The sequence below is a fragment of the Pristis pectinata genome, chromosome 1, assembly GCF_009764475.1.
Source record: "Pristis pectinata isolate sPriPec2 chromosome 1, sPriPec2.1.pri, whole genome shotgun sequence".
NCBI lineage: Eukaryota > Metazoa > Chordata > Chondrichthyes > Rhinopristiformes > Pristidae > Pristis > Pristis pectinata.
Window position 1 is genome coordinate 43,676,871 of NC_067405.1, and position 24,471 is coordinate 43,701,341.

General features: G+C 38.5%; 1 protein-coding gene across 1 annotated transcript in view; it reads right to left on the reverse strand.

Moving 5' to 3' along the window:
- myo3b (myosin IIIB) overlaps positions 1-24,471 on the reverse strand; it is a 316,747-nt gene that overhangs the window by 199,281 nt on the left and 92,995 nt on the right. Inside the window, exons 9-18 of the mRNA XM_052029302.1 lie at positions 21,961-22,063; positions 19,038-19,154; positions 18,238-18,342; positions 14,908-14,991; positions 13,530-13,732; positions 11,383-11,481; positions 6,442-6,556; positions 3,602-3,728; positions 2,189-2,399; positions 1,161-1,308 (exon numbers count right to left, since the gene is read on the reverse strand). Of these exons, the coding sequence (XP_051885262.1) occupies positions 1,161-1,308; positions 2,189-2,399; positions 3,602-3,728; positions 6,442-6,556; positions 11,383-11,481; positions 13,530-13,732; positions 14,908-14,991; positions 18,238-18,342; positions 19,038-19,154; positions 21,961-22,063 (1,312 nt within the window). The remainder of the gene's footprint in view (positions 1-1,160; positions 1,309-2,188; positions 2,400-3,601; positions 3,729-6,441; positions 6,557-11,382; positions 11,482-13,529; positions 13,733-14,907; positions 14,992-18,237; positions 18,343-19,037; positions 19,155-21,960; positions 22,064-24,471) is intronic.

Sequence of the window (24,471 nt, forward strand, 5' to 3'; positions counted from 1 at the left end):
CAATGTTGTACCGACCTTTAAACCTCACCTAAGACTATCTAAACCCTTTCTCCCACATATCCCTCTATTTTAAATTCCTCCATATGCTTATCTAGTAATCTTTTGAATCTGACCAATGTACCTGCCTCCACCACCGCCCCAGGCAGCGCATTCCATGCCCCAACCACTCTCTGGGTAAAAAACCTTCTTCTGATATCTCCCTTGAACTTCCCATCCATTACTTTAAAGCCATGCCCTCTTGTATTGAGCACTGGTGCCCTGGAAAAGAGGTGCTGGCTGTCCACTCTATCTATTCCTCTTAATATTTTGTACATCTCTATCATGTCTCCTCTCATCCTCCGTCTCTCCAAGTGCCTTTTACCTCCATAACATTGGTGTGACATTTTCAGGCTCTGCACTTACTAAGTGCTGGCACCATATGTTTCAGTTCATAATACTTCAAACATTTTTTCTTATTTCCTCTTAACACAGGAGGCCATTTGGGCACCAAGACTCTGCCGGTTCTGAGAGCATACCCATCGGTCCCATTCTTCCACTGTTCTCCCTCGACTCCCTCTCTGCATCAGCTCTTCCCTGAATCTCCCACCACCACCCACCTACAACGGGGGCAATTTACAGCTGCCAATCACATACCAACATGTCTTTGGGATGAGGAGGAAACTGGAATATCTGGGGAAACCAACAAAATCTCAGAGATAACATATAAACTCTACCCAGACAGCACCAGAGAGTCAGGATCAAACTCAGGTCACTGAAATTTTTAATATGTTCCCAGGAACCTGCCTGTAGCATTCAGATCAAACCTTTTCCATTGCCAGCTGTTAGATTGCTCACCCATCCCCACCATTGTTCCACAACTGCAGAAACACAAGATGCTGACTTCTTAGGAACAAGGGTACTCCTCCTAATCTCGGGTAATGGCAGCCTCAGCTACCCCACCATATATTCATAGCTCAGGCACAATCACAGCCATGGAGTCACCATGAACCATAGTTGAGTACCCAATTAGGTCACTGAAGCAATAATTCAGCTGTTTGGATAGTGATGTGTTTCCTTATAATATGCCCCGCATACAGGAAGCATCAGTTCTTATATCAAGGAAAATAAACAAAGTTTACTATAGCTTTAGAGACTTCTGATTACCTCTTAATTGTGCTAACCTGTTCAAGAGCAAAGATGTGTTGGTTGAAGTAAAATTGGATTTGTTCATTGGCAATGTTGATACACAGTTGCTCAAAGGAATTCTTTCTGAAGTTCTCAAATCCAAAGATGTCCAGAATCCCCACATTCATTCCATTTTCTGTATCGCTAATGAAATTTCAAATTCAAGCAATTGTAAAGCAACATGTGAAAAAAAAATCCAGGAAAAGAACTTTATGACTACAAAGGATTGAATATATTTATGTGCCCTTTTGTAAACTTAATATCAACACGATATAGTATCTTACTTTAAATGAGCCTTTAAAATGCTCAAATTGTCCCATCTTCCTGTGTAATTATAGGTCAGACATGCTTGCATCCATAGAAATAAAATAATGGCATGTAATTATTCTCACAAAAATAAAAGTTGATTATCAAATATGATATCTCTCTGTAATTAATATTAAAGCTGGTCAAATCAGAGTGTCAAGCAGTAACAATTTTGCACCTCTGTTCCTTTCTGCCACATAGTAACCCAGCTGGCAACTTATTGGAATGAGAAATCAAAATCACACCTTGCATGATACTGCAGTATGCTATACGACTTAACTGGATGTTACAAATTTAAAACAAGAAGAAGGACTCTAAAGTTTGTGTACTGTCAATACTAAGCAGCATTAGTGTGTATTTACATTTATTTCACACCACGCAATACATAATCTAGGAGTAACTTTGTTTCAGTCGGGGGATTGCTAATAATTAAATCTAAATATATTTGGTCAAATAAACTTAAAGGTTTTATCATAACATAGTTATGCGTAAATGAGAAAAGGTTTGGTTAGGACTTGATGCCATAACATTATTCTTTTAAAAAGTAAAGCTTTTTTTCCTCTTAATCATAGCACCATAATGACAAGGGGATGATGAATAGTTTCTCTCCCTTTCTAAGCAAAGACAAGTTTTCCAGAATGTTTTATTTTATCAAAATGACCTTTTCACACAATTTTCACAATTCAGTTCATTTTTTAAAAATAGTCCTTTCACCTACCATACACTTTTGTCAGGTTGAAGAAGGGTATTAATGCGGTTTACAATCCAGCTGAAAAGTCTCCCATACAAGGCTTTTGACATGGCATCTCTAACATCAGATGCCTCATCCACAGTATTTGTACGGACTATGGTTTCCCCCCGTGTCACAACGCAGTGAGAAGTAAGTGCTTCTTGAAACTCTTCAGAACCAATACCAAGTAGAGTTGAAGCTGGAAGAAACCCATAGTCTTACAAGTTATTCCGTCTCAAGTGCCTACTGCAATTTTATCACTTGCTGCTCAGAAGGATCAATGAGGTTGAATTTAAAAATAGGAGCTTGCCTCTTCTCACCAACCTTCCCCTACCCCACAACCCATTTCCACTAACTGCAAAGGAACCTGGCTCTGGAATAGACTGCTGCTATGTTACTAAATGCAAATCAGAGTCATTTGTTATAATTAGAATCCCAATATGTTGTTAAACAAGTGTAAAATCTGTGCAAAATCCTTCCAGAATGTCTTCACAAACTGACTTACATGAATGAAGCAGTTTTTGTTTTAAAAACAGGAACATTAGTCTGCAGGGAGATCAGAGTAAACTGCATTATTGTTACTGCCAAGAGAGTTCTGAGATTATAACTGCCCTTGTTTCTGAATTCCCTCCCCTTACTAAGTCTAATTAGCATTTAATGCTCATCATGGGTGGTTTATTTTTTTGGTACAAAATGTTACTTGGATAAACAATTGGAGGAAGATGAAAGCCATCGAAATGAATGTGCGCAACATATGTATCCCTTAAAATACTACATGCAGTGGGCTCCTTACAGAAGGCTGGACTTAACCATTCTAAAAGCAAAGAGTCAATATCCTGATTATGACTGCTTCTGTAAATATTTTTCACTAAACATATTGGTGTTGATCTCTTGTGTGACCTGCTGCTTAGTGGACTAATTCGCTTTGCTTTAATAGCAGCTGTCAAAGTCACGAATGCTATTAACTTTTCCTCTTTAGTTCTTTCCAGAAACATAAAGGGACACTGCCTTGATCTCCCCAAGCTAAATATCTAAGATAGAGCACCAAGGCAGCCACTTAAATTTCTAACAAACCTGAAAAGGATGTTTTGCTTTTACTTCCAATTGAGCAGTCTGGAGCTACATGGTTAGAGACCCAGAATAAGATGAGGAAAAATATATTTACTCATGGGGCTGGGAATTTCTAGTGGTCTCTGCCCTAGGGGGATGTGGGTTGTTGATTATATTGATGGTAAATATTGATATTTTGGGGTACTAATGCTGAGTGGGGTACATGATGATCTGCTACAATCTTGTTGAATACTGGAGGATAATTTCAGGGTCATGTGGTCTGTTCCTGCTCTCATTTCTCATTACATTAAGCGTGACTCATCAGTAACCCCTGGGGGAACAAAAACTTACTGTTTTCTAATGGCTCGCCATCAGGAATTTCACTTTTATCCATCTGATGTTTTGAGGCTCTGGATGCAAATTCAATGTTTCCAGTATTTAGGATTGCAGCAAGAACTCTGTACACAGAATGAACCTCCTGAAAAGAAAGGTAGTTCAGTTATGCAAAATACAATGAATGTTTATTTTTGAAAGCTTCCTGTTCAATAAATACATTGCCTTCTGATTGAGGGCCCAATCACTAGAAGCTTTTCACAAGAGCATTCATCTCAGATGAATTATGTGAGAGAGCTTTTTGCTGATAGGAACTGAATGAGCTTTCATCCTGGCATCAAGTGTACCCCCTGAACTTTGGAATCATTAATTGCTTGCTTACAAGAATTACAATTTGCATTCTTGTCAAACTCCTATTATTCATGATCACAGAAGAATAATAGGAGTAAGAGCTCCCCGTGTTCTTCAACACAGACTTTGTATTTCGTGAATGAGATTAACATGGTTTAGGATAAGCAATACCTATCTATTGAAATATTTTTAACTGGAGGTTGTGTTATCCATCTTCTTTTCAAGAAAGCATCGTCATGCTGTCAAACTTTAATGCTATGGTTAATGATAGTACTCATTTAACATGTACAATATTTAACATGGGACATGGTAAATTAGTAGCTAGCTGTTACACCAGTATCCAAAAGGCTTGGACTATATGATATGGAGGCATGTTTAAATCCCCCATGAAAGCTGGGAAATTAAAATGCAGTTGCACAAATCTGGAATAAAACGGCAATAACAATATATCCAGGTTGTTACAAAAACCCATTTGGTCCACTCATCTCACTCAGGGAAGGAGTTCTGTAATTCCTGCCAAATTGGGTTTACTGTTCAGATTCCAGGGCATTGTAGCAGTTTCTTAATTGCGTATCAAGTGATCCAGTTCAAGAATAATGAGAGACAAGCATTAAATGCTCGGTTTCTCAGCAACATTTACATCCATGAACGAAAATAAAAATACACTGAAGCAAAAGTACCACAAAAAAAATTATCAATACAGTCAAACATCACAGATATTTACTCAGTTTTCTCAGACCTCTCCCTTCTCTGTAATTTAAAACAAATTTGATTTCATACATTTCCAAGTTCTTATGAAAGGTCATCAATCTAAAACACTAACTTGGTTTATCTTTCCACACATGCTGCCTGACTTGCTGAGCATTTCCAGCATTTTCTGTCTTATTATCAATATAGCATTGGAATTAAACATTGTTGAAGCAACCTTTATATACATCTAACATTTCAAAAGGAACCTTCTGGAAGTAATTCGATTGATTAATGTGCTTCTTAGAGACTTCCTAGTTTCCACAGGAATAATTCAGTATTTATGCAGTTACATGAGCTCCCCACTCAAAGATTGAAGACTACCTTTCACTGAGATCCATTTTAAATTCACAATAAATCAGCAAGTCTAAAACTTCCTATTAAGATACAATTTGGGAATCTCACAGTTTAGAGCAAGACGTGTAAAACAAGCTATATACTCATAATTGCTGAGGTAAATGTTGTCATTGTTTATGGTGGAGTTACTGCTCAGATTCCAATTGTTCCAATTTTCAATGCATTGTTAATAGACCAAAACCAAAATCCTGTTGATGTGGAGAAATCACGTTAATGTTTCAGGATGATGATCTTTCGTGGATCTAAAACATTAAGATAGATGTTATACCATAGTGTTCTCTTAATTTCCCCAAGTAAGCTCTTCCTGTAAGCAATGGAAAACCTTTTTGAATACTCACATTAATTCTTCACCTGAAAAAGGGCGAGGGGGGGGGAGGCTAGAAAAGAAAATGCACTCACTGGCCAATTCAGGAGCTTGCCCAGGAATGTACATTTGCTGGCATTTGCACAAGAATGCATCCTTATTGTTATGAGGTGAATATCCAAACTTCACTTTTATGTTCAAATAATTTTTCAGGAGATGCAGGAGCAGTGCACAGGAATTCAAATTTGCCAGCTTTTGGAGAGATGCATCCCTAATGTTATGATGAAAGTGTACACATACCCATGGCCTGACTTCCTTCAGATGACTATTTGGGGCATGGGCCATCCCGACTTGCCGCCACCTGAATCAATTTAGTTATTTTGATGTAGGTCTGTCACTCGATTCCGAAGTTTTCTGGTGGATATATAAACCGCAATCCTACAGCTGTTAATGTTAATGCAAGGCACATTTGGTCAAGGCACTGGGCCTAAGTGACCATGTTGTAAGGTGCAGTTTGAGACCTTCGCTAAAAGGTCAATACTGTACTTATTGAAAGATTATTTGAGAAGGCAGGAGGACCAGGAAAGTTATTTAAGCTGTTCTCCATTAAGATGCTGTGTATTTAAACATGTTTTGTAGTTTGTTTTTTTCCAGCTCAGCAAAATATGCATTTTAAAAAATATATAATTTTGTTCATGAAACAGTGGTTTAAGCAGTTAGCTATGACCATAGGTCACTATCAAACATCCTAAAAAGCAATAACTTAATAGTGAAACTTACAGATGAATCAAATTTCATTGAATACTCTATTATTAAACCAAACAAGTTTTGTACTGCTAATTCATAGTTATTGAAAATCAGACTAAGAACAGGATTCCTTTATATTTCATCTCTTCACTCCAGTCAAGAAAATGTAACCTTTATTGTTCTGTTGGATTAAAATTGTGCACAACAAGTAGAGAATTAGGGACAATTACTGAGTCCATTGCCCCCCTTCAAGTTTCATAAATTCCCATGAAGTGACGCTATTTACTTCAAGGGTATTTAGGGTTTAATTTAAACAATCATTCATGCCAATGGCAATTTTGGGTTTACTCACCTCATCAGTAAATCCAATGATTCTGAAACAATGCTGAATGGCTTCAAAACGCTCCCTGTACAAGCTGTTGACTAAAATATCCTGCATATTCTTGTTTTTATCATTGTCAATATACCTATTTAATCAAAGAAGAGTCATGATATCACAACCTTAATTTTGAAATTCAAAATCCAAAGCATTACTGATGAATAATCCATTGTTATTTTAAAAGGTGCATACCTTATTTTTATTTCTGGAAAAAGCCGAATTGACAGTAATATGCCAGGAAAGCAGCTGTGTAATTAGTGTAGAAGTAGCACAGAATTAGGAGAGAATGGCATGAATTACCATTCCAGAGGGCAATAAATTAACAAGGATCTGCATTCTGAAGTGAAATACTTGTCTTACTTTATTGATACCTTAAAACTGATAGTTAACTTGACGCAAAACACTATGGAATTGTACTTGGTGTTTACTCAAATATCTTTCTATGTTTGTCTTTGAAATAGAAGTAAGGGGAAATCCATAGGTGAATGGACTCAAACTGCCACTGGTTTTGTATATTTATTTCTGCATTGTTTGCAATACATTTTTGAACTTCTGTATTTTCCATATTTTTGAAAATTTCTTTAGTGTCTGTTCGGCAAGTGTGATTTCAAAAGTGCTTTAAATACAGTATTCATAATAGAGGCAGTAGAATATGAAATAAAACTTGCCAGGATGATCAAGTACCAAAGGATATGTATAGATCTTGATGTGAAAAAGGACAGACCTTTATTTTCTAATAAAACAAAGGTACTTTGCCATCTGCATTGGAACACCTGGAGATAACTTTTTAATATAAAAGAGGCCAAATAGCCCAATATTGACATGGATACCACAGCCCCCAAATTAGACTTGGCACTGCAATATTAACCACCCAACTCACATGTAATACAGAACATCATCATGGCTGGTGCTTTCATTTCATTTCCACTGAATAACAAACAATGATACTCAAAGTCACCACACTGTTTAATTCTGCTCAGTACAGGGGGCTGTGCAGCCAACCAGAAAACCATTTTGAGTATAGGTCAATCACCAGGTTTGTTTGCCAATATAATTCTGTATTAAGCATGCAAGATCCATGCGCGCCAAAGCTTTCAATCATATATTCAGTAAATCTTTGATAACTGGGTATCCAATTGTCCATAACTCCCAATGATTCAGCAGCTGGCTCACTCATTAGTCCAGAGTGTGAGCAGCGGGTAGTGCGAGCTGGGTGCTTGGCCAGAGCCAGGTGTCAGGAGTGCAGTCCAGGTGTGCGGCCAAGACTGAAGTTCCATCTATGGGCATGGTGTTTGGCTGGGACGAGTTCAAGTAGGAGAGATCAGGGATCAGAAACTTGGGTAGATTTGCATCAAGAGCCAGGGTCCAGAGAGCTTGTATGGCTTTGTATGGCAAGTTAAAACTTACAAGCTGGAACTCACCAGGTCTTGCTTCCCACTTCCATTAAACTAACTCGGTTCATTGGAAATTTATTATACTAATGCTTAACACATAAAAATAAAAATGAATTCAAAATGTGTTTTAGTATTAATTGGAATAATATCCAACTGTCCAGAAAACCTGCTAGTTTGCCACCATTAGAGTCCCAAAGGTGCCAGATATTTGGATAAAGGTGTTATATTGACTGCAGAGGTTTGGAAATTCATGACAAATGGGAATACAGCAGCAAGGTTATGGAAAGCTAGGAACTGATGTGCAAGACCAATTAAAAAAAAGTGTGACAAGCAGCATTGTGGAGAATGGAATCACCCGAGATGTATGATGCAATTGGTTTATCCATCTCAGCTGACCCCTTCAGTGCTTCTAAGTACACGTAAAAGTACAAACAAAGTGAGGGAATAATAAGGTTGCATCTTATAGCATGGTTTTATCTTGCAGTACAGACACCATTTTGTGATTAAACAACAGAGTTGGAAATTATGCCATTTCTAAAAAGGGTGTGTTAAAGCAGGATTGGGGTGGGGTTGGGGGGTATGTTTGACAAAGAAAGGCAGATGATGAAGGGTGGGGGGATTCATAAGAACATAAGAAATAGGAGCAGGAATAGGCCATCTGGCCATCGTTTGCTCCGCCATTCAATAAGATCATGGCTGACCTGGCCGTGGACTCAGCTCTACCTATCTGCCTTTTCCCCATAACCCTTAAATTCCCCTACTGTGCAAAAATCTGACTGTGTCTTAAAAATATTTAATGAGGTAGCTTCTACTGCTTCCCTGGGCAGAGAATTCCACAGATTCACTGCTCTCTGGGAAAAGCAGTTCCTCCTCATCTCCATCCTAAATCTACTCCCCCAAATCTCACCTACCAATGGAAACAACCTTCCTGCCCCTTTCTCATCCATCCCTTTCATAATTTTATATGTTTCTATAAGATTCCTTCTCATTCTTCTGAATTCCAGTAAGTATAGTCCAAGGCGACTCAATCTCTCCTCATAAGCTAACCCTCTCATCTCCGGAATCAACCTGGTGAACCTCCTCTATACCGCCTCCAAAGCCAGTATATTTTTCCTTAAGTAAGGAGTCAGAACTGTACAACTATATGCAGTACTCCAGGTGTACCCTGTACAGTTGCAACATAACCTCCCTGCTCTTAAATTCATTCCCTCTAGCAACGAAGCCAACATTCCATTTGCCTTCTTGATAACCTGTTGCAGCTGCAAACCAACCTTCTGCGATTCATGCACAAGCACTCCCAAGTTCCTCTGCACAACAGCATGCTGCAATCTTTCACCATTTAAATAATAATCTGATCTTCTATTTTTCCTTCCAAAGTGTATAGATTCACATTGACCAGCATTGTACCCATCTGCCTGACCCTTGCCCACTCATTTAATCTATCTATATCTCTCTGCAGACTCTCCGCATCCTCTGCACAATTTGCTTTTCCACTCAATTTACTGTCATCAGCAAACTCAGATACGTTATACTCAGTCCCCTCTTCCAAATCATTAATGTATATCGTGAACATTTGTAGGCCCAGCACTGACCCCTGCGGCACTCCACTCACCACTGATTCCTAACCAGAGAAACACCCATTTATCCCAACTCTTTGCCTTCTGTTGATTAACCAATCCTCTATCCACACTAATACATTACCCCCAACTCCATGCATCCTTATGTTATGGATAAGTCTTTTATGCAGCATCTTATTGAACACCTTCTGGAAATCCAAGTATACAACATCCACCTGTTCCCCTCTATACACTGACCTCATTATATCCTCAAAGAACTCCAGTAAGTTTGTCAAACAGGACCTGCCCTTCCTGAATCCATGCTGTGTCTGCCTGATGGAACTGTTTCTATCTAGATATCTCACTATTTCTTCCTTAATGATAGCTTCAAGTATTTTCCTGACTACAGATATTGAGTGAACTAGCCTATAGTTACCTGCCTTTTGCCTACATTCTTTTTTAAACAGTGGTGTGACATTCACTGTCTTCCAATCTGCAGGCACCTGCCCAGAGTCCAGAGAATTTTGGTAAATTATCACAAACGGCTCTACTATAACTTCCGCCATTTCTTTCAGTACTCTGGGATGCATTCCGTCAGGACCAGGGGACTCGTCTACCTTTAGGCCCACTAGTTTGCTCAGCACCACCTCTTTAGTGATAGCAACTGTATCGAGGTCCTCACCTCCCATCACATCCATACACCTCTCTTTGGCATGTTAGACGTGTCCTCCACCATGAAGACCGACATGAAATAGTCATTTAAGGCTTTGGCCATTTCCGCATTATCCAATATTAATTCCCCCTTCTCATCTTCCAAGGGACCCACAGTCACTTTAGCCAACCTTTCCCACTTTATACAATTATAAAAACTCTTACTATCTGTTGTTATATTTTGTGCTAGTTTACTTTCATAATCTATCTGCCCTTTCCTTATTCGAGCACAGGTTCTGGATTCCTTTTTCTGCAGTTATCTATTAGGCATCTGAAGCATTTCTAACAAGAATTTTACCCATCATATTTAACATTTTAGCACATGTTTTATCCTGTAAAACTTCCATGACTGACAACACCTAACTTTTTTTTGCCTCTGATGCTGAACTAATGGAAGTTAACATAAACCAATGGTGAAAGTTAGTGCATACAATTTTAGTCTGATTAACACTCCCTGTCAGGCACATGCACTGTTACCTTTGAAGTGATGTCCTGGAGCTCAATTCAGTTTTGCAGAGAGTGCATGATAATAGTATTCATGAGCCAACTTCATAGAATCTAGCAAGGGTAGTTCATTGTTCAGTCAAAGCAGGATTTAGGCCTTACACAGTATCTTTATTAGCCTGGTTTGCTGATTTGGGCCCAAAAGCTTTGATCCTGAAAAGTCTGTAGAAATGTTTTCAAAATCAATGTAGTCTGCTTGAGAACTGACATCAAGATCTGAAGAGTTTCTGATGATGCAGAAACACAAGTCTACTATGGGATGAAAGTATGGAAAATAAAGCCAAGTGACGAGAAAGAAGTGAGATAGTTACAAAAAGAAAACCCTTTTTCCCAAAATGATCTTAAAAAGTAACAAAAAAGTACTATGCATATTTTATTTTGTATATTCTGTATAGGACCTAACATGTCACAATCTTCATTTCGATTGACGTGGAAAGAATGTGCACTGTGTCTCCCATGCATAATTCAGATGGCTTTAAATAACTTCAGGCGGCCCTGATTTTAATTTGGGTTGGGAAATGGGTAGGTGAGTTCCAAGGCAAATATCGAACCCCCCCCCAAAACGGACAGTCCCTTTGCAAATTTCTGCCTGCCCCAAATCCAAAAACTTTAAAATTTGACCTCTTTAGATCTCCTCCAACTCCATTTTTCAGTGGCTTCTTGGTTTAACCTGGCAAGAGCAGTTCTTAGGTTCATGTCTCAAATATAAGCTACAACTCAATGTTACAAATTAATGTATAATTACTCACCTAGGAGATCTATTTTCCGCAAGTTTATATTCTGCTAATTTCTTCTGATGAAAGAGACCAGCATAGATGTAATAAAAAATATGAAAATTTTTCTCATTTCTGAAAGGAAATAATATTAATAAGAATAAAACTCCATAGATTTTTCAATTTAGTCTTTAAAATCTGACATGTAAAAAATCCTAAAAGAAAAATTCAACTTTTCATCAAGGAACTTTACATTGTTTCTGAAAATGATGTATTACCAAGCCAAAATTTGAATTTTAACTACTTATTTAATATGCAAAACCAAAGTAAGGAAAGGCACACAGGTCAGGGTATCACTAAAAATTGTAGATTTGCACTATTGAGATGACCATTTGATCTACTATGTCCATTAAATGTTTTGTAAAACAAAATTTGAAATTAATCACACTGTTTTAATCATTTTGCATTCCTTTGTGTTCTTCTGCTTCATATTTTAATCTGAGAATACATTGCTCCCTGCCTCATTTCCCCTACACTAGAGTGCAACTGCATTAAGTAAATCTTTCAACTTGCATGGTCTTTATAACTAAAGGTCACTGGTGAATATACACTGTATGGTCAGTATGACCTTAATGTCCTATCCAAAATGAACCAGCCAAATCTTCACATTTTCCTAACTGTAGGCTTACCAATATTATACAAATGGTACTACTTGGTTTAGTTACTGTATGCCTTATTTATATAAATCTGTACTAGAGTTTTTGGGAAATTTAGCCCCTCATCTGACCACACATCCACACACTACACCATCTTTTTACCAAAGTAAATTCCATTTCTTGTTTTGCACCCCAAAATGTGCTCCCCACTTAATACCTTTATTTTACAAATTAAATCTATTAAGGGATAAACCTAATCTACAATGACTCCTGGTAAGCATTGTCTCACTACAAAACACCCAGGCTCTGGAAATTGCTCCCTTAACTTCTCTCCAACTTTCTTTCCTCCAACAAGGTATTCCTTAAAACCCATATCCATATTTTGATAATCTATTAATAATCTCTGTATGTGGCTCAATGTTAAATCCCGTCTGCCTATGCTCCTGTGAAGTGCCTTGGGATTTTTTTCTATGTTATCAAAATTCAACCTTATGTTATTCTATACACATACACCTTCTTGTCATTAAACAACCAATGCAGGTAAAGTTAGAATGTAAATCATTCATTAATTAAACATCACATACTCTAGGGGCCAAATGGTCCACTCATCCTATGACTTATATTAAGTTTAATTTTCCTCCAAAATGCCTATTCTATCTAGAGCCTACTGAATTCTTTTATAGTTCTTTTTGCTCATCTTTGCCATTAGTAAACAACATGTACTAACTTATCTACATAGAGCAAAAACCTGAATCCAGCGCTGACCTTATCTGCACTGCGTTTTACCCTTCCCTAATTCACACAGCTATTTAAGCTACATGGAGGCAAAGGGATAGTCAATGTTTCAGGTTGAGACCCTGCATCAGTCCTGACGCAAAACATGACCATCGCTTTGCCTCCACATTTGCTGCCTGACCTGCTGAATTCATCAAGCAGCTTTTTTTTGCTCCAGATCCCAGCATCTGGAGTCTCTTATGTCTCCAGCTATTCATCCTAAATCCTTCGATAAAAAGCTGGCAGTTAGATTGAAACCAGAGTTGAAAACACTGAATGACCAGGTAGATCAAGAGGTAGCAACAGAAAACTTGAGCTTTAAAACTAAAAATTATAGAAATGAGGCGAACTAATGAAAGTAAGTACCATCAATGGTTGAGAGCAGCTAAGGAGCTTGAGTTGGAGACCAAACAATGAACACAAGTATCAACAAATGGCATGTAAAAAAGTTGAGATTAGATAATAAAAAGTTCAGTGTCATAAGTAATTGAACAAAATTCCTATGTTACAAAAGACTTCTTGTGAACAGTTTGAAACAAGTTGAATTTTTGTTAATATTTTTGAGATTGAATTATTTTTGTGATTAGGGCTTAACAGTGTTAACTATGCAAAATACAATGATTTTTATAAAAGCTCTTTAATTAACAACTAATTTATTTCAGTATTAAAACTCCAGGTCAGATCCACGTGTTCAGTTTAAGAAGATAGTAATTGTTAGAAAAAATGAAAACAAAATAATTAGAGGTTACATACGCTGGTTGTTGAATAACTCTGGACTTTTCCAAAAGATATTCAGAGATTTTTGCTCCCATCACAGCACCTGTGGGAGTAAATTTCATTTCTAGATATTTCCCAAATCGACTGGAATTATCATTGATCATAGTGCAAGCATTTCCAAAAGCTTCCACAAGTGGATTAACTTGAAGGATTTTCTCTCTCAGAACACGGTTATTGGCCTGCAAAAATGTGAAACATCTGTGCATTAGCAAAAAAAAAGCTTACTGAAATCATGTTTCATATTCAGTCCCTCTATGCTTTCTAGTTGGCACAGTAAAGACCACAATGGACAAACAATCCTCACCTTACACCCCACCAGCCCATGTTCAATGCATCATTCACTGCACCTTCCAACATCTTAAACGTGATGCCACCACTAAACGTTTTACACCATCTCTTCCCCTTCATTGTTCCAAAGGGATCATTCACTCCAGTCCACTTTGACTCGCTCCTCGATCACCATCTTATTTCATATGCCACATTCCTGTGCAGCAACACATGCTGTTTTACCTTATCCCTTCCCAGCATCCAACATTTTTTCAATGCGAAATGGTGATTTACATGGACTACTTTTAATTTAGCTTATGAGGGTGGTGAAAGCAGAGGCTATCAATAATTTTAGTTTTTGCTGCTCATGACAGAGTCTTCATTACAATGGGGAGACTACATGGAGATTAAATCAAACTTGGCATAATGCTTCCGTTCTATCCACAGGTAGATTGCTGGCTTCCATTTGCCCATCACTTTAATTCTCCATCCCAATTCCACTCAACATTTCTCTCTGATTTCTGTGCACTCAGCCTCCAACACTATTCCAATGAAATTCAATGCCAGTGCAAGGAACAACACCTTAACTTTTGACAATATAAAATCAGGTCTCTCAGCTCACTCCACAGATGTTACCTGAATCTTTGAGCGTTTTCTGTTTTTATACCAAGATGCAAGACTTTTAACCCTGTGGAAACTTTTACTGTGTGGGAGACTGAAGTAGTCATGGTTGGTATCAGGTCCATTAAAGGAAGTGACAGCAGGCACACATTTAGCCACAAATGATAGTAGGAGCAGCAGATTGGCGAGCAGCAGGAGAGGTTTAATTGTCCAACTTGTACATCACAGCAAGACCATGGTAAACATCAGAAGCATTGCTCCAGGCTCCAGATGGCCTGTGAACATTGTTACTCAAGTTTTCATGTATTAAAATAAAATCAGAGCATATGTCAAAGCCAAAGAGTCTTGATTCAGTTTTAAAATACAAATGTTCCTACAATGTTGCCTTTTATTATTATATGCACAAAATGTAGAAATACTTGTTTCATGGGTGAATTCTATTTAAATTAATAATCATCAAACGTACCTTTCCCAGATAGGTTAAGTGCTGAACAATCAAATGCGCACTCTCCGTCTTACCAGCGCCACTTTCTCCACTTATGATAATACACTAGTGCAATCAAAAAAAATGACAGACACTTTAAAAAGAGCTGATTAATAGTCAACATATATTCTGCAGAGCTTGTACAACACTACAATGCTCTTCTAAAGTGCTAGAAAAAAATCTCACACAGGAATAGTGTTGATTATTAAATTGAAGGAATGAAGCCAACAATGAAGGTGGTGTATTTTTAAATCCTTACGAAAGCACCATCAGGAATTAGAGTCGTTATGGCACTGGAGGCCCTTGAGCCCAACAAGTCCATGTCAGCTCTCTTCAAAAGTAATCTAGCCCATTCCTTTCCCTGCTCTATCTCAGCATTTCTCAATTGCCTATCCAATTTACTCTTAAAATTATTGACAGCCTCAGCTTCCACCACCCTCATAAGCAGCAACTTCCAGGCCATTACCACTCTTTGTGTAAAACAGTTCTTCCTCATAGTCTGCCTGTATCTATTGCCCTGTTCCTCGTGCCATCAAGCTAAAGTGAACGGCTTTTCTTTTCTACCATATCTAAACTAAATATAATCTGTGTTTTTCCAACAAATCTTCCCAACCTCCTTTAACTTCTCCAATCTAACTATTATTGCTAAAATTCTTCATCTTTGGTACCATTCCAGTACATCTTCTCAGCACCTCTCTCAGGGGTCTTTACATCCTTCTTAAAGTATGTAACTAGAAATGAATGCAATACTTTATCGAGCACAGGTTACGTTGTGGCTAAAGATTCAGCATAAATCCCCTACTTTTGTATTCAATAACTCTATAAGTCCAAAATCTCCTGTACAACTTTCCCAATACATTCTGCTATTTTCAAAGATCTGTGCATATGAACTGCCAGGCATCTGTGTTCCTGCATATTCTTTAGAACAGAGCTGTTGGATCTATATATTGCCTCTTGCTATCCCTAAATACATCATCTCCACTGCTCTATATTAGATTCCATCTACCAATTGCCTGTTTTTCCACTACCCTATGTCCTGTTACTCGTTACATCAACAACTTTTAAATAATGAGGAACAAAAAAAAACATGGTAAGCTTTTTTAGTGAGCCGTAGTGATCATTAATTGGTAATGCCATCAGTAATTGAGAGGCTGACTTGCATACAGCATTGTTCGTTTCTTTGTGCCAAGTATGATGGTGGAAATCTCAAGACGTTGCGATGGATCATTCATTCAATATCTGAATGGAAGCAGTTGCGTTTTGCACTACTGTATAGGGCATTGCCATCACAGCACGGGGGATGTTCGTGGAGCTTCTGCCTCTCACAACCTGCTTAACTGCTTTTGTCCAGCCACAACTGGTTGTATAATGATTGCAGAGCCCTGATCTGATCCATTGGTTGTGAGATATCATGGCTGTCTGCATGATGCTGCTTCCACTGTATAGTGTGCATATTGCTGTGTCATAACATCACCAGATAAGCACCTTCTTTCCAGGATACTGCTCCCGGCATGCCCTTTGGCATTGATGGCAATGTGAGGGATCTGCCAGATAATAATATTAGATTGTGATGGGTTACAATTCTGGCACTAGTGATGACCCGCAATGCTTCATGTATGTTTGCTTTTGAGTTCTGTTCTGAAGTTATCCCATTTAGCACCATGACATTGGTTAAAAAGGACAATGAAATGTCAGGACTATACCTCTACAAGGCCTATGGGGTGAACTCCTCTACCAATAATGTCGTGGGCAGATGCAATTGTGACAGGCAGGTTCGTGAAAATGTAGTCAAAAAGCGTATTAATTGAAGAAATCTTGGCAAGATGCTGCACTGCAACAGAGGTGGGACATTGTCACCTTTGATAGATGCATTGCCATCTTTGTTCTGAATGATACCAAACTTTTCAAAAGTTATTGGAATTCCACTCAACCAGGCAAGTATTTACACACATTCCTGACATGATGTACAAGATCCTGGAAATACAGACTCAAAAGGAGAGTTATTTAAGCTGAATATCTAGCCTCTGACTAACTATTGTAGCCACAGTGCACGTAAGGCTAACCTAGTTAACGTTTCCATTCAACAGTGATTCCAAGGATGTTGATAGTGGTGACTATGGCAAAGTTAGTATCAATAATGTCCAGGAGAGTGCTTAGACCTTCTCTTGTTGCAGGAGTTAATTGATAGGTATTTGTGCATCAGAAAACTTATTTGCCACTTATCAGCTCGAGTCTGATTGTTGTCCTGGTCTTGATGCGTGCAGCAAAGATAGTTTAATTACATATGGAGTTGTGAAAGGAACCAAATGTTTCCCATAGCTCCATTGTCAAAAAAAACATGAAATTTGAGTCAATGTCCCATCCTCTCCAGTTTGTCTTTGTCTGATAGAGTGAAAGATACTTATGAGGCTTTTGAAGCTGGCATTTTGCTGCATTCTGTCTTGGATCAACAAATCAAGCAACCGAGGGGCAGGAACACAGCTGCAAAATGTTCAAATTGACATTTTAAGTTGTATCTCGGGTGTTTCATCACTGAAGTAAAATAATAAAGCAAACTAATTGGATTTCCCATAGCTTAGCATAGTGATTGTCAAGGCAAATGTGAACTTTTGAATTCAAACAGACTTAAAGATGGGAAAATATGGAACCACTGAGGGGATGCCTGTTGAAGAGGATGTTAATGGTGAGGAGAAGACAGGAGGCAAGGAAGAGAGAGAAAGGGGGAGGGAAAAATCCAAAGAGAAAGCCTCAGCTCAGTAGGAAAGCAGGAATGAGACAAAGGGCTGTCTGTCAGCCAATAAATATAAATATTGTGGTTGGACAGAGGAGTCAGAGATTGAAAATGCAATTGAGGGGAGGCATCAATGTAACTTGTGAAAGTGGCATAGTTAGAGAAGCACATGACTGCTATTCAGAGTCAATGGGATGGTTGGTGAAAATGGATAGACTGCCAATAGTGGGTTAGAATTGAAGCATCAGTTGTTGTCTTAGTTGCAAATGGGGTCAAAATCTTGTTCATCAGGAATGGGAGGTGAGATTGAGGTAGGGAAGGAGGGTTTTAGTTTTGACATTAACAATTTCTTCAGCTGCAAAAGTACAATGGTCTGTTAGGGCCAACACCATGATCAACCAACTATGGTGCACTGATACCATAGGAAAATTACTTTTCTCTCCACTTTTGTTATAATTGTAAAATATACTTTCTGTTTTACTTGGAGCATATGTTTAGTATTTGAACAATTTGGTTGCCCTGAATAGAAAGAATTAAAAGACTTTACCGATGTTGATGTTTTGAATTGGGCTTACTCTTACCTGGTCTTTGCTAAAGGTTACCATTCCTTGATAAGCAGCATCTGCAGTGGCAAAGATATGTGGTGGATTTGAACAACGCCTAACTCCATGATAAATCTTTGAAAACTGTAATTAAATATAGAATATATTACAACAAACTAGGAAAGTAATTCTACAGAAATTACTTGTCTATCTTAGGCAGACATCAGAACCAAGGACGACTTGCTTCCACTCTGGTTGTGTGGGTTCTGTGATGGCTAATGTAGAAATCAGTGATCCTTCCTCAGATGGCACATCTCATCAACATTGGTGTTCAGAAATATCACACTGAGAATGGACTACCAGATAGTAAACAGAAACACTGCCAAATTTTCCTCCATTTAAGCAACTGTGAAAGCTCCATAATGTCCTCAGTTAGGGTCAACTTATTAAGTATCTTTTAGCTGTAGGATATGTGCCTTTCCTGGTTTGAATGGTTCATTTATGCACCAACTTGATGAGTCTCTGATTGTAACATAGATTGAGCACAATTTGTACAGCTGAAAGTTACTTGAGTGGTCCCATGCATGTCACAGGTCCAGACTCACACATCCTAATCTCCACTCAAAAGATAATTCTGTATACTATTCTAAAAGTCCCATGGTCACTAAGAGGGAGGGGGATTCTGCAGCAAAGATCCATCTCATAACTAGCTCCATTCTGTCGAAAAATGGAGTCGCATAAAAAAATATACATCCACCACCTAACCAACCAACCAACATCTCACCCCAGGCCCCCCTCCTCCCCGCTTATGATGTTCGCTACGAGAACTTAGGTCTTACCTCTGGAGTATATATAGATAGATCCTGGAAAGGATTTAAAGCAATTAAAATGTCTCCAACATAGGTGTATATCTGTAACTCTGAATACCTTTTCTGCAGGCAATAGATGATGGTTTCCTTGAAAAATAAAAATGTAAAGTATTAAGTTTTCTAATAGCTGCCTTGTAAAGATGCTGCTTATTAGTTGCGATGAACAGAAGAAAAAAAAATGACCATTCCATAGAAAGCCATTAAAAGTAGAGTGAAATCACTTATACACATGATACAATCTTTTCAGGGTACACGAGGAGAAGTAAAAAATAGAAAAATAAACAGCCATTACAATTTTGCATTTTCATAGAAGAGCCTTTATGTCAACTATGGCCAAGGACAGACCTCATTTTCTTTCTTGTATGTGTCAATCTGCCATTCTAGGGAGAATCAGTCGTTATCCGACTGGTAGTTTCTTTGCCAAAATTGGAAGACATGACAGATAAAGAGTATTTACAAAAGGGACAGAAAAAGGGGCAGCAGGAAACATATACATGATGCAAATAGTCGAATCACAGTGAATGCTAAAGTGGAAAACAATAGAAAATTAAATGGCAAAAGTACTAGGGGAAAAAAAACAATAGGAATCAATGCAACCTCACTTGCTCCAGAACTACAAACATTAAATTCATACAGATATTGCAGATTCCACAAGGACAATTATTCATTTCTAGTTAATGAGAAATAAGAAGCACAAAATCTGGCATTTATATTTTTATAAAAATGTATTTATAAATATGAAAAATGAACAACCTCCAATAGATCAATTGGTACACCATTGTATGTTAGGTTTCTAACAACTAATGGTGGATGTCTCACTTTTAGAAGGTGAATTTACCCTATTTTCATTCTTTGGGATCAGCACAATGCCAAAATGCAGCATGGAGCACACATTAAATTCAGAATGTCATTTATCTTACTATAATCTTGTTAATATTTCAGGTGGATGACCTTGAAACAAAACCTTAAATTTCATTGTCTTGAAATGTTAAAGGTGTTGACTGAACTCTCTTCCTCAGTGCAAAATGGAGGAAGACTTTGAATATTTAAGGGTGAAATAGATTGATATTTGTTAAGAAACGAGGCAGAAGATCATCATGGGTAGATAGGAATGCACATTTGAGGTCACATCAAATCAGGTATGATCGTATATATTGGTAGAACAGGTTCAAAAGACTCAATGGTCTTCTGCTCCTAATTCATATCTTCATTTTTGAAATAATTTTTTTGAAGTTTATAGAAAGCACATCAGAAGTGTGATGGAACAATCTCCACTCCCTGGATGAGTACAGTTACAACAACATTCAAGAAGCTTGACAAAGCAGCCCACTTGATTGGCACCCCATTCACCACCTTGGACATACATTCCCTCTGCCACTGGTGCATTGTGGCTGTAGTTTACACCATCTACAAAGTGCGCTGCAGCTATTCTCCCAGTCTGTTCAGACAGCATTTCCCAAACCCACATCTAGACCAGCAAGAGGAACAACACTGGCAAGTGCAAATGAGCACCACCAATTGTAGATTCCCTTCTAGATCACACACTATCCTGAGTTAGAAATGCATTGGCTGCTGGGTCCAAATCCTAGAACTTCCTACCCAATAGCATTGTGGAATACCTTCACTAGAAAGACTGCTGGGATTCAAGAAGGCTGCTTACCAGTATGTTCTCAAAGACAATTAGAAATGGGCAATTAAGGCTGGCCTTGTCAGCTGTACTCAGATCCCAAAAATTGAATTTAAGAACACGCCTTTGGAGTCCTTTCAAATATCAGAAACATCCAACAAGATCTGACAGGGTTGACAGCCAGCCTGGTAGCTCAGCCTAGGCTTTCAACTGTTTGTTCTTATACCTTTCACATGCAATGGGATTTATAACTGCAAGGCCCTTCTGTAGAAATGTAGGCAGCATTTCACAATTGAGCTTGGAGTCCACAAACTCCAGCAAGGCCTCAACGTGGATTGGAAGGGGCAAGCGCAATCTTTCTTTGTACGTTAGCAGTTGACTTCAAAGCATGGAACCTTATGTCATATTTAAATAAAACAGGAAGAAACCAATCTACGAGTAATTAGTGTTGCACTGGCTATCTTCTGCACTTTCTAAGTAATCAAGAATTTAGAGCAGTGGTCAGATTTGCAAATTCCTGTAATTTTGTTCCAGAACCAAGAATATCATTGAACAATGTTGCAAGAGAATTTGAATGGGCAGCATTGTGCCGAGTTTTGACAAACACCAATAAGTGCATTTGCGGTGAAAAGTGGGCCCAACACTAATTACAAGCTCACAAGGCAGAAAGAGCCAGTTTGTTCTACCACTGGGTTCTTTAGGATGAGACTCCACTGATTTCAATAGGGCTGTTGGTTCATGAACTAAAAGGCAGAGGGGAAAGAAAATTACTTTCCCATTTAATTATTTCTATTCAGCATCATGATTTTAAAATGTTTTACATGCTTTTAGTTAACCTTATTTGTTTATCTTTTAAAAATAATGATTTTTCTTTAAATTATTGAATTCAATTTTAGTAGTTAGAGACATTTCAAAAAAACGGTTGAAACTGAATTACATCTTCTAAAGCTGGCAAATCACCGATCCTAATGTTATTGCAATGAAAGACTGTCAGGGACATTTCAGGTGGATTCCACTGTGCCAAGGGCCAGCAGAAACCCTCTGAATCCTGGCCAGGTATGTGCATGCTGCACAGGATGTGGGCAGAGACAATCTAGCCCAACAGATCCCTTCCCACCCCACCCCACTCCCCAGAGCAAGTCTTTGGTCTTTTCTTATACTGTTCTCCAGAATAAAACAGTATCACTGAGATATTACAGAAGTGTGTATTTATAATATTATAGTTAATATTTACCTTAGACAAAGAAACATTTTAAAAAACTGTACCTCATCAAGGAATTCAAGTGTGACTAAGTCATCGGACATGTTCTGACCACTGCTCTCTGAGGCCCTCATGTGATGACTTCTTCTGTTACAGATATGCTCTTGCCTGCTTCAAACAAATAAAATGCAGAAATGATATACAGAATGATTAGATACAAAATGATTCAATATCAATAAAACTGCTTTGATTAAATGAATTATGGAATTTTATAATTGACCATTTGTTTGATTTCCTCCTTAACTCTAGAGAATGTAGGCCCGGTCTGCCCTTGTTACAAATGCTGCACACAATCAGATTAATAATCTTTATTTTTTTCTTCTTACTATTTTTTCCTTATTCTGACTAGTTGGAGATGCATGCTGATGTTTGCATCCCTGTCCCTTCGTGTCGCACTCTGGTTATCATTACCCATTGTGCTACCCTGCACTATCAGCTTATCCTTTTCCCTTTAGCTTTCTAAATTTGCTCTCTGCAGTGAATGCTTTGATTATGGATGGCTGGATAGGAGCCCTGCCAGATTGGAGCTGGAGACTCAACAATTAATGCAAAAATGGGAGTCTGTCATATTCCTTAGACTCCAAAGGTCTTTTAACTCTCATCCAAATGGTGACCACTGCAGCTGGCCCTGCAGGTAAAGCAGTTAAGTTCAGTAGTCTCACTGGCATCCTAAATGAATAATTATCTCATCATTGGCCAAGATGAATAGGAATGTTCCTCCAAGCCTCACAAGGCCTTCTGCTCAGGTTACTCTTCTTCCCCACCTGCAAGTCCATCAGAATAAATCTCCCTCCACAGCAGAATATTTCTCTAAATTCCAGCCGGTGCCCCATGCCCTCCAATTTTCAATGGCTGCTGGCTAGTTTGCTGCCACTTTCCACTGCCTACCCTTCATCAGGACACACAAGCAATATATGTGAAAAATCATAAGTAGTAGGCAGTTGGAACAACACTTCTGCATGCAAAATCAATTTTCCTGTTGTAGCGCTCTGTGGTCCTGCATACCACAGAGCATTAACAGTTCCTCCAGGACAAATGGATGTTCATCCAGGTTGGCAGCGAAGTGAAAGGGCAAATCAGATTGCAAATTGTTACACATTGCCCCTTTCTCCAGTCTATACTCTGCAATCTGTTTTTCTTTATACTACCTCGATGTACTTATGCAAGGGTTGATCTGTCTGGATGACATGTAAACAAAAGCTTTTCACTGAACCTCAATACATATGACAATAAGAAACCAATTACCAATACCTGGCATCCACATTGCAGACTTTCATTATGGCCTTACTGAGTTTATTTAACAGTATTATCTAATCCCCCGATTTTCTATGGAGACTTACAATGAATCGTCAATGTTAATGCCAAATATTCAAGGAATTGTCACAACACTTCCCTTAGTAGAAATCCATCAAGTCAGCTCCACAAAGAGAAATCAGTATGGGTGTTGGGATGGCTTCTGTAAGGTGAGGCAGGCATGTTGCTTCAAAAACCAAAACTCATTTGGAATCCAAAACTCCACAGATAGAAATTGTTACAATTATTTATCAGCCGAGTTCCATCCCTGGGCAAGGTACTGAGCTTCATAAATTCCTTGTTGATATTACAAATATCTGTTGTAAGTTTACCTTTTGCATTATCACTGGATACCATGGTTGTGCTGTGTTTGTTGAAGCAGAATATGCACAAAATAGAGTCAGAGTACTACAGCAGAGAAACTGGCCCTTCAGCCCATCTCGTCCATACTGACCTGATCCTCTGCCTGGTCCCATTTTACCTGCACCCAGATCATATCCCTCCAAACCCCTCCCATCCATGTACCTATCCAAACTTCTTTCAAATGTTACAATTGAACCTGCATCTACCACTTCCACTGACAGCTTGTTCCACACTAGCACCACTCTCTGAGTGAAGAAATTTCCCCTCAGATTCCCCTTATATATTTCACCTCTCACCCTAAACCTATGTCCTCTAGTTCTAGTCTCACCCAACCTTAGAGGAAAAAGTCTGTATGCATTCACCCTATCTACACCCCTCATAATTTTGTGTATCTCTAGAAGATCCCCCCTTATTCTCCTGTGCTCCAGGGAATGAAGTCCTAACCTATTCAACCTTTCCCTATAACTGAGTCCTGACAACATCCTTTTAAATTTTCTCTGCATACCTTTCAAGCTTATTGCTATCTTTCCTGTAGGTAGGTGACCAGAATTACACACAATGCTCCAAATTTGGCCTCACCAACGTCTCGTACAACTTTAACGTAACATCTCAACTCCTGTACTCAGTGCTCTGATTTATGAAGGCCAATGTGCCAAAAGCTCTCTTTATGACCCCATCTACCTGTAATGCCACTTTCAAGGAACTATGGATCTGTATTCCAGGTCCCATTGTTCTACCACAAACCTCAGAGCCCTGCCATTCACTGTGTAAGTCTTACCCTGGTTTGTCCTCCCAAAGTGCAATACCTTACACTTGTCTGCATTAAGTTCCATCTGCCACTTTTCAGCTCATTTTCCTAG